Genomic DNA, 12,334 nt, shown 5'->3' on the forward strand with positions numbered 1-12,334 from the left:
AAGGCTATGAATATGCAAATTAAAATACGCTATCCCCATGTAACTGATTTGTCTCGGACTGCAATGTTATTTATATGTGTAAAGTATGCATCATAATATGACATTTCCGTTACAACCCTCTTGGTATGTAGATATTCACAGTTTGGAAATTATACCACGTCCTTTGAGGATCAGATTTAGCGGACCCTGGGCTCTGACACTCAACGGCTGAGGATGAAACCGGTAAACCGCTCAGATGAGAGAGTTATTGGAAGATCACAAATTTTTGATAAGATAAGACGCACAACATTTGCTGTGATTCTCTTTCTCATCTCGTTACATTCTCGTCTATGGCGCTTCAATGTTTGATCATAACTCCGACTGTTAAATTGCAATCCTCTTTGGGAATCAGCATTTGTTCAGATTATATTAGGCGTATTAGGCCAAGCCGTATTCAAGTATACAAAAATTTGTATAGCATAGGTTGCTTTTTTATAAATGGCATCAACACTGAAAGCAGTATAATATATATCAATATAATGTATAATATATATCAATATCAATATAATCTGAACAAAATGCTGATTCCCAATTTTGCAGCATAAGTACAGGTACCTACACAAAACACAGTAATTTTAAAAAGCCCCTACTGAGATGTAAATGTATCTTTATACATTTTAACATCACTTTTTCAAATTACTGTGTTTTGTGTAGGTATTTGTACTTTTAAGTTTGTATCCTTCATCAAAAGTTAATAAATTCCATGTTATTTGTTGGTATATGTAGGGTGGTAAACTTACCTTTTTCGTAACTGATTTGTCTCTCCTGTTGTCTGGCGTTGTCTGCTGCAACCTTGAGAAGGCCCTGGATGTTTCTGAGCAAGGTTTCCGTGGAGGAGACTAGGGTGTCCGCGGTGGGGTCCACGGGCACAGAGGGGGGTGTGCCGGGGGGCGCTGCATAGCTCACAGCCGCTGGTGATGATGACGCTGGTTCACGTTCTCCATCACTTAGGTCTCCACCTAAGATGATGATAATGGAATTCAGAGGTAAATAATGCTGTAAAACTAAAATAACCTAAAGAGTGCTTGTAGAATATTAAATATAAATGCTGAATAGTAACATTAAGTATATTTGATCTAGGAAACTGACATTATGAAATACAGTAACGCTGCCATCGGTTAATGAATTAATTATACAATTATAATTTACTAAATTAAGAACTTTGAAAGACATGACAGGAAAGTAGCGATCTACAGGTTTATAAATATTCAAATAAACTCTCAATACTTATAAATCATTAACGCGAATAACAGCTTCATAAGAAGCCCTAAAAGGCTCGCAGATAAAAGGAAAAAGCAATCGATACATGCAAACATCGATTCGAGAATCGCGTGCATGTATCATTCGGCTCGGAATTATTGTTGCGATGAACATCGATATTGCGTGGTGATCGCCGACATAACGCTTGATGGCGGCTGAATGACTGCCTATTCAGAAGCATATTGTGATGCGCCAAATATTTTGATTACTTGTATCATTAAAACATACACAATATAATTTTAAATAATGAAAATGACGAAGATCATGTAAATTAGAAAACAACTAGAGGTCTAGCCCTACTTGTCTCGGGTGAATAAATGAACACCTAAACCTTTCCCAGGACAGGAATACCACTATAAATTGGTTAATTTTTTTGAAGTTTATCGCATTCATACAGACAGCCAAACGCGACGGTTGAACTTCTTTTTATATTATGTAAAGATTAAGAATGACCTTGGTCTCCGAAGCTTCGTGGCTGGGAAAGTAATCAGAGAGCGCTCAAATGAGACAAAGAGAGAGAGTTAAGAAATTTTGAATATCGGTAATTATATAATTGATAATAGAAATAAAATAAATTTAAATAACAAACACATGAAAGCAATCATTAAATTACCTATCATCGTTTTATTTAAGCAGAACATAATGCGGTACAATAAATGATTGTTTTGATTTCATTTCGATTGCACAGAATAAGGACACAGTCCAGCCATTCGACACCGAATGGGCTGTCTCTAACCGATTTATATGCCCCATTGCACTATCCAACGAGTAATTCCTTTAACACAAAGGTGTACCACCAACTGCAATACTATCTGCATCGATTATTTTATAATTATGTACTTGACATTATACAAAATTTACGAAACAAAACCTCGCCAATGAACCCAACGAAAGCACTTATCTTCAAAAATAATTGCCACTAAATATTTACGGTCACTTTGATGACTGATGTAGCTAAAAAAATGCGTTTCGTTATTCACAAACTGACGAGATAATTACAATAATGTACGCGCTATGTCAATAACGGACCTCACACATAAAAAAAGAAAGTGTTTCGATTGGCGTCTCTCACGGTCTGAAATAATCTATCGATACATTTAATTTAACTGACAAGATAGTGAACGCTCATCAAATAATGAAGACAACATCGTTTCGTCATTGTCGATGCGCACGATAGCACTCTCGGGTTGTCACAACACCATCTCCCTAATAAGGCCAATTAACAGGATCCTATCCCTAACTCACGAACAAATCTCAACCCTTTCCCAATCACCCATGATTTATAATTCCTTGTCTAAGTAAATGGCCCCAAAGACTCTATGGACACGGAACATGAAACCTAAAATACATTTAGTGATTGAAAGCAAGAGGTAACATCGAATGGACAAAGATCAAAGTTGAATGACATACATACTTGTTAAAAAAAATAGACTGGGCCAATCGTGATGAGCATGAATCACGTATCGACAGAATTAATTGCATATCAACTACATGGTTGATTTATAAATGCATTTGATCGAATTCTAAGTAAGCAATTCAATTTCGTTATAGTCATAAATTTTTGTATTAGTATGTACTGTCCATACGGATTAAATGTAAAACAAATTCAAAAATTTTTATATTAATCAGAAATTAAAATGTAGGGATATAAGCCAATCTAAGAAACCTATAAATAAAAATAAATAGCGACTATATTCAAGTTTTGCTTTTCCATTTCATTATCAAATGCATTGTTTGCATCATTTTCCCGGGGTTCATCCCGTAAAACCATGGCTAAGTGAACATTTTCTATAATCATTGGCAGTTATCCGTTCCCACGCTCTGTGAGCATTTTGTGTGTAACCTGCAATAACTACAATACACAATCCTTATTGTTTCACTTAATTTAGCTATTGTGCGCCGCCACTATTTACATTTTCTGGACCACTGTTTTGATTTACTCCGTCGCTACATTGGCTGTCATTCACAGCGTACCTTCGCTATTAATGATTTCCTATTAGGTAGGAAACAATAAGCCATAACGTATCATTAAAATATTGCTCTCATCGTTGATTTTATTAACTTATTTTACAACAAAAATGTTTTCTATAGATACGTTATCTTTCCTATCTCAATTGCGATCATCGACAATAATTTCACCGTTATGTTCATTCATAGTTCAACAACAACCGTTTTATGATTTTCTCACTCTATTTTCAAATAGCTGTAATTGCGTTTATAAGATAGTGACGTCGGCTTAATAACGAGTCTTCGCTTGATTGATGGTGCAGACAGAGATAGCACTAAGTTGATTAAAACATTTAAGTGAGCCAATAGATTCAATGAACAAAAAGTTCTGGTTAGAACAAATCTCTCTCGAATGGAGAAATTGTCGTACCATCCATCACTGGCCTTAATAGTTTTAATAGTCAATGATCTGAGCCAATAAAACATAGATTCTCTACCATATGCGATTTCTAAGTACATAGATAATGCACTTTCTAAACTAAGATTGCAGGCAAAATCTGTGTGGATTTATGACAGAATACATTGTTTACAAGTTCATACACATACTGCAAAAAACCTAGACATCAGTACATTTTGTATTGAGTCCTTTTAAGAGCTATTCATACATCATTGGGAGCAATTGCGGCGATACACGTAATAAGATTTTATTATATAGGATCATTACAAGTAAACGTGCGGTGTCTAGGGATCAAGATGAGTGAGTAGGGGTACGCATGGGAACGCGAGCGCAGGATCATTCGCTAATCACCGCCAGAACGTGAAGCCATTGATTCTATGTCATTATTATCTATATTGCGTTTAGCGTTACTGAAATTGATTTGTTTACTGTAATCGAAATTTGAATGATCCGTCGTCGTTGAATTTGAACTATAATTGACGTCGAAAGTCGGTACAATGTATGGAGGGGTAGCCATTTTACACTTATTATAATAAGTGTTTCCAGTTTCTAGAATAAAAGGAACGTGGTTTTATGGCTGATAATTTCCGAACTATGAATGCTGAAGGTTCGAGAGCTATTACTGGGTAATTTCGAGGAGCATTACACGCCGGTACGGTCGGGTGATACCACTGGCTGTGTTAATGTTACACGGACACTTTGCTGTCAAGCTGAGATTACATCAGAAAGAGACGGAATAACTTATTAACAGCGGGTCGACATTTATGCGAAACTGAATTAAACTTCTCGGTGTAAGCCATTAATAATTGGTTTCGGTAAACGCAGGACAGGCTGTGCGATTTTCTCGAGATGGGTTTAGTAGTGAGCAGCACAGTTAATGAATGAATTTCCATTTATGGAAAGTCACGGCCGCAAAGAAAAAACTAATTTAAGACACGAACAGTTTTATATAGTCTATAAGCTATAATGTATGTATTGATATGGTCGTAATCATATCAATGTATATACTTATTCGTGACAAGACTTCGAAAATATTCATAATCCTTTGATATATTATGATATAAAGTTACCTAACTGATATGGTTAAAATTTCAATCATATAATTGATGTTTAATAAAGAAAAATTTAATTATTTACAAATATCAAATATTAAATCTTACCATCATCCTCTTCTTTGACATGATCTTCCTGATCAGACATTGGCGCATCGCTGTCGTCTGAATGCGACCTCGGCGACGCAGCAGCGGTGACGGCGGAGGGCATCCGCGGGGGCTGGGGCGTGCGGCGGGAGGCGGCGGAGCTGCGGCCGCTGGCTGACCCCTCTCCGCGCTCCCGGTCCCCTCGGTCCGACCGGTCACGGTCTCCAGACCCTGACTTCGAAAGGTTTAGCACAGGACTGTGGCCGGGAGATGAACCTGAGTAGGAAAATCGAGTCATCAGAAATTTTATCAAATCAACTTCCGAAAAATCAAGAAGTGGTTTGTTGAACAGATCTTAGATAACTAATGGTACAAATTTGGTGAAATTAGAGTTCTTAGTCTATCCTAGTTACACTTATTAATTTGTTTTATTAATGTTATAAAGAATAAAATTTACTCTAAGATTCAGTTTTGAGATTGACTTTCTCTGCATTATACTTCTTAGTACATAGTCGTGCAAACTATCAATTATATGCAGTAAAATAGTAATGAATAATAAAAGTAGATTACCATTATGCGATCCCTCGCGGGCCTTGTCCATGGCCATTACTCTCTCCATGTCTCCCCGTTCGTCGCGTAATCTGAAGCAAATTAGAACAGATCTAACTAAAACTTAGATGTACTTTATTTCCTTTATGATAATCTAATCAACTTCAAATACGAACCGTTGCCCATTGGTGATCGTTATGACGAACTCGTCATAACGATCACCAATGGGCAATGTCATTATCAGTTTTTCTTGATTCATAAAATCTAGTTAGTGGCGTCAAGAATCATTAGTTATGCACCTCAAAGCGAAACCAAATCTGAACAAAGCTCCTGACAAACAGTTCTATCATTTGAAGCCATAAAGTAGCGTCCCACTGAGCTGCTACTACAAAGGCAGGAGTTATAATATTGTGGAACCCCGCTGCGTTTCTTTGCACGCAGTCGAAGTTGGCGTGCTATCGTTTTGTATACCGATCTCTTTCCGCTACCCTAATTCCAATGGTCCTTTTTGATTCTGAATTATGGCTTTTGATGCTTCCGTTTCAAATCTTTTTTTATTAATATTTACTTATTAACTTTTTACATCTATTACTAAGGGATTTTCAACGGTTTGAGTCTATCATTATGAATATGGTTTCATTGTTATCATGATTTAATCAGATGTGTGAGAATCAGACTTTTCGATATATATTTTTATTTTTTTTTTAACTAGAAAGCCAATGAAATTATACTTGTAAAAAAGAGCATCGTGAACCAATCTTTTGAGAATACTCTTTTCAAAGAGCTGTTGATTTTTGCACAGTAATGCCTTTTGAGCATTTGAATATAAATGACGTCTGAAAGTGAAATGTAACATACATAATAAGTGGCTGTTTTAAACCTTCGCGGAACCCTTTTGCGGATTACAGAGTAACAGAGGGGAACAGAGGTCACGCAATTTAAAGTACCAATTCGTCAGTTTATTGGTTTTAAAATAACTAATATTTTATTACTACCAAGACCCTTATTATGTATAAAATATAATAATGTTGTTTATAAGTTGTGTATACGTTAGCTGATGCCCGCGACTATGTTCGTGTGGACTCTATGACTCCAAAATTATAAATTATAAAAACGAAAGTTAGGATGTTTGTATATTTAGTTATGCCAAACCAGCTGGACGGATTTTGTCATAGATTATATATATGATCCGTCGTCATCGAAAATTGGGCATGAACTGTTACCGCATCCACCACGTGGTACTCCCAGCTTATGTATACCTATTAGAAATAATAATATTAAGCTATTAAAATAAGTAAAAGTACTTTTTACACATAACAACTTTGGCTGTTATAGTGTAGCTGCAGGTCTGATCGAGTTCCACGTCAAAAAATGAAAAGATATTCGATTTTATAGTTCTTTAATCTAAGTATATCAGCAATATTTGCAAAAAAGACAAAGATGTCAACGGACTTTATACGCAATATTTATAATTATGGGCAATAAAGTTTTCAATAAAATACTATTGTAAATACGTGAAATAAGAGGAGATTGGCGTAAATGGCTCACCGGCTGGTGATGACGGTTAATATGTATTTATGACACTAATGGATACATAATAGTTGCATAATGAACATGCTACATCCAACTACAACAGAGGACTCTGTGTACAGCATTGGTCTATGTGTGAACCCTCGAAATGGAGTCGTTTGGTCTTTACTGACGAGTCACGGCGCTCCGTTTGAATTTAATATATTTTTCATTTCCGCCACCATTAATATGTAAATTGTTCTTTATACCTTTGAATTTCTTTAAACCTATAATACACATAAGTAGGTACCTATATTCTAAAAAAGGGCTTTGAGTGAAAGTGTTTCAAGTCTTAATTACAATTAAAATATTTTGTTAATTTCATTCAATTCAGGCGTTATCAGATCAATATCATCAATATATTTACTAATAAAGCGGAAACAATGGGAACAATATTCCTAAAAACTAATATTCACAATCATTCATATTTTTTATATTTATCCCATTAAAAAGGTCCATCAGAAATCGAACGAATCAAAAAGAAATGATGAAATCAACACACGATCGGACAAAAGATAACGGGCTAAATCAATAAAATAATAAATCGTGTACACTTCCTCCAATTGGCTTTATCTTGAATTAAAAAAAAAAAACAAATTTAGGTGTGATTGATGATGTTCGATTCGTCGTCTAAATTTGAACACGAAAAGCATCCATTCATATTCTTTTATTAAGTAACAAAAAGTATAACGCGATATATCCGGTTTCTTAACTATTAATGTTGTATTATTATTTTAAATAATGGGCTATTTTACTTGACAAGAAATAAAATTTATCGAAGTTGGTATATAAATAACCAGACAAGATAATTTGACGTCACTCTTATTACTCATTAACATTTCTTTGTTCTTAGTTCGTATATTAGGAATGCTGTTTGACTCCTAAATTGTGACGTCATAGGACATTACGATCATATAAATTCCATAATATAAAAAATTGTGATTTTTGATATTAGAAAAAAGTGAGATGACTAGTTAGAAAGTAGGCAATTATTATATAATCAATCAATTATGTTACAATATTTATATTGTATCGTGTCATCATAGCTTACAAAGTTGATGTCCAATCTAGTACTTTTTGCAAAATATCATAGGATGAATGGGAAAATAATTCTAATTTTAAATACAAACTTTTTTCTATGTCATTGAATTAATGAATCACCCTAACAAACTGCCAGTAGCAGGCATCAAAATTTCAGCTGTAAATTATTCATTCGGTTGTCGAGAAGGAAATTGGCATCAAATCACTGCGGAGGAAAGCGGAAAAGAAAATAAATCTACGGAATATGACATGACATTTTAGCTAGCATGTAGTGTTTTATAATGAGATGGTACTATTATTCCCGACTATTAGATACCTAAGTTTATTCAGTTGCGTTTAAAACAATAACTTTATAAGCCACGTCATACAACCCAAACAAAAGAACTGGATTTTGTTTTTTGGATTGGTTGTGATGGCACCTGTTATCTGTTTCTACACAGAAATTGGCTTTTCTATGAGAACATTATGCCATCGCGTGATGAGTAGGTAGTTACGACTAACTATTGCCATTACAGAATGGCCAGTGGCCTAAACAGATATTCCGGGGCCGCGCGCGCGGACAATGCGTTGCAATCTACCACCAAAGCTTATGTCCGCTGATTAGTTAATACTGGACGCTCTATGACCTACGAGCGACCGTTCCGAACCATTCTTGTATGCATAATCTGATTAACCTAAGTATCAAACATAGTTTCCATAATGTCCATTTATCGAGCCGCCATCATCGTAATACCCAAAATGAAATCACAATTAAGTACACAAAAGTAATTCCGGGAATTTGCATTCGGGAATCGATTAAGAAAATCAAATCCTGCCGGAGCGTCACAGCGTAAAACATTTGCTTGACACCCAAATCAAAAATCGTTTTAGCTCTCCCTCGAGGAGGGTGCCAGGAAGCGTCGACGCCTCAACATTTATTATTTCAGACATATCACTCACATGCAAAACAAACTCGGTCCGATCCATCAAAAAGTTTCCCCCGCCCCCCAACCCCGGGAACACAAATCGACTGTGTAAGTATCGCGGTTTCAGGAAGTGGGGGCACGCTTGCAACTCGGAGATGTGTTTCAATTTGATCATTGCGCACTTCCTGAAGGTTGTGACTGGTTAATAAACTTATATCTGAAAGTCCGGGTTTATATTTTGGATACAATACAAATTATATATTTAATTGAAAAGTTATTTTATATTTTATTTTATAGAAAGTCAAAATACTAATTAAAATAAAAGTTTCACAATTACAATCACAACACTTACTTACTTACCTAGGTAATCTTACAGTAAAAATTATTAACGACAAATCGCGTTCACAAACTATACACATAAACGTATCTGTAAAGAATAAACAGGCTTGCTCATCCAAAAGAAATGAGCATTGTGACCCCCCAAACAGTCAACAAAGCTTGGAAGAAAATCGAGCGAAAAAAGGCTAAAAACACCTTAGGGGTTTACTAATCGAATAAAAAATATCAGCGACCGATGCCAATGCGTAGGGGAGGAATGGAATAAATTATAAAGAAAATACAAGTAGCAGAGGGGCTGTTGTTATGAGTAAAAAGTTCCAAACATATGCAGATAAAGGAATCCATTGCCTTTGAAATGATCTGGCAATATCGCCGTGTAATAACGCGATGCGTCTTTCAACTTTCATATTCTACTCTAGGGCAATATCGAAACATGATGTTTGTTTTGATTAAAGTACCTATACTAAGCAGAAAATATTGAATGTTAACCTTGTAGCTATCCTAACTATTGCATGCGTGTTGTTAAGAGCCACTGATCTGATGTTTAGATTCAGATTTTTATAATAATAAAAGAATAGTTCAATCTATTTTCTTCTACTCAGATCCATCACTATTTTTTCCTCTTCTATTCGATTCTAAGATAATTTTGTTTTGTCTTTAAATTCACTGATGGAGTCACTATCAGGTAAATCAGTAAAACAGAAACAGTAATAAAAAAAAGAAAACTTGAAATCAGAGACGAAATAAAATGATCAGCTTGTAAAACAAAGAATGAGCACTTAGGGCGGTAAAAGGATAGTCCATGAACAATAATAGGAAAGAAACATGATGAGCCGCGGCACGGCCCCCTTCGAATAAACGTCACGATGTCATTTGTAAAAATTGCGGCCTCCTAACTTCTCCAATTTTGGCACAGAGGGGATGGAGCTGAATTTATTGTTTTTCTTTTCCATGAATTTGTAGAACGTGGGCTTGAATAATTTAACTCACAATCTCATAAGTTAAATTTTGTAACAATTACTTTGGATTTCTTTACTTTTTTTTATCTATCAAGCACGCTACCACTATTATATTAAACATTTGTAGTCTTTGTATGTGATCATTATTTTATACTTTAACATCAGCTTTATTGCTCTTTAGTTTTCTTGTCCAAAAAGCGGAAATGTCTAACCAAAATAACCAAATTTGAGGGCGACAAAAAGAAATGGCTAGACGACGGGACCTCTACGGGGGAAACAGGAGACAGTTATTTAAATTTGAATAATATAATATGGAAAAAATTACATCACTTAATACCGTAATAAAAGTGCACTAAGCGACTGGGGCATTACGCTTGCCAATGCAAGGAGGGCCATGCAAATTTCGCTTATGAAACGTGAAATGAAATATAAAATGTGTTTGGAGGGAAATAAAATATGTCTTCGGAGCTTTGGAGCTCATTACGATATTACAAGTACGTGAGGAGGTTTAAGATGTCTTCCGCAAAGCTTTGAAGATGGACGATTTTAGGGATGCTGTTGAGTGTCGCAGACTGATTTTGAATTAACATTTTAGAAATCAAACAGAAAATATAACGTAATTTACAATTTAGATCTATTAAAAATAAGTGAATACGAATCGAAATTATAAAAGACTATTTCCATAATAATGACAACACAGTATTTCCAAATCATGTTATTTACCACGTAGATTACAAGAATGACGCAACGTGATTCCAATAGAGCCTGCGAGATGTGATTAGGATTTGAGCGCTATTGCGACGCCCGCCTCCTGGTCCAAGTCTCTACACAACGTCTCATAATTATGCAAAATTGCTTCCACAATTCGAGACCCCGACTTTTTAGGCACATTACCATTATCTCAAGCGGGAACGCGTTCTGATAATGCCAAATTTCATTGCACGATTATTAGGGAAAATGTTATTCGAATTGGCCATTACATTAGTCTGTTTTTTGTCGCTCGGGGTTTAAGTGTATTGCCATTTTCTTTTCATTATTACATTGTTTTAAAGATTTAGAATTATATTGTAATTCGAGCAGTGACCACTGATTGCATAAATATGGCTTCGTTGCATATGTGGTGTGACCGCAGAATTTAGATCGATCAGCACACTTCCAATTCCTTGGGTAATGTGACGCGACAAACCCTTCCTGAGTCTAGCCGCGTGATGACTCGTCGATTCGGATAAGACTTCAAGTGTTATGTAGATGATGGTCTGCAACTGAGTGGCTCGGAAACCAGGTAATGATTGCGATCGGAATGATGGCCTGCACAAACCGCAACATGTTACGAACGAGACGATAATGGTTATTCAACGGCTTATATTTTCTGCGGTAATGATATAGTCTTTTTTTATTTATACAGAACTTATAAGCGTTTGAATGTTATGTTATGCTATGTTCCATCTGCTGTGAATCATCAATGGATTTCAAGAAATAATTATATCTCAATAAGTTTATCAAATTTATTATTCAGGCAGGAAGTCTAATTAAAAATTAATATTGTCCGTGTGGATACTTGCTACGTAACAATAACATCTAGCAATATAAACGCCTCTCTTTACAGATATTATCTGTGGGACAAACGCAGTATCTATGTCGATTTATCTCCAACCAGAGTTGACCCGTGAGCCACATCGATCATAGTTTTGTCCTCTCTATTGATAAAGTTACAACATCTAATAGATAAGACAAGGACAGGGATAAATTTTAATGAACTGATTTTGAAAGTATCTTAGTGTGAGATACTAATAGGACAATAAGATCTAAAGAATAAATTGTGTTTTGTTTGTCATATAAATGCGTGTACGGTTTGTAAGAATGTTTGCTTTCATATTAATGTCAAAAAATTAATCAAGGGATAGGGCTATAAATTACCGATTCTTTTCTGGCCCTAGGCTAGCTGTCTGACATCCAATACGATCGTGAAACAGAAAAATGTATCCATGAATTTTACAACTCTTGGTTTCATCTACCCTAGATGTACCCAGTGATAGATATTCTATCTGTAAGAATTTTCGTATGTTTTTACACTATGATGAAACAATTGAGAGTATTGTGAATACAATAATATTTATACCAACACCAATA

General features: G+C 35.3%; 1 protein-coding gene across 8 annotated transcripts in view; it reads right to left on the reverse strand.

Moving 5' to 3' along the window:
• Positions 1-12,334, reverse strand: part of dac (dachshund) — a 146,038-nt gene that overhangs the window by 50,019 nt on the left and 83,685 nt on the right. For 5 of the 8 annotated variants that reach the window (XM_053756914.1, XM_053756913.1, XM_053756910.1 and 2 more), the window contains 3 exons: positions 5,413-5,504; positions 4,864-5,118; positions 780-998 (listed from right to left, as the gene is read on the reverse strand). In XM_053756914.1, the coding sequence (XP_053612889.1) occupies positions 780-998; positions 4,864-5,118; positions 5,413-5,504 (566 nt within the window). The remainder of the gene's footprint in view (positions 1-779; positions 999-4,863; positions 5,119-5,412; positions 5,505-12,334) is intronic. The other 3 variants (XM_053756915.1, XM_053756912.1, XM_053756911.1) reach the window with 1 other exon arrangement.

The sequence above is a fragment of the Plodia interpunctella genome, chromosome 16, assembly GCF_027563975.2.
Source record: "Plodia interpunctella isolate USDA-ARS_2022_Savannah chromosome 16, ilPloInte3.2, whole genome shotgun sequence".
Lineage (NCBI taxonomy): Eukaryota > Metazoa > Arthropoda > Insecta > Lepidoptera > Pyralidae > Plodia > Plodia interpunctella.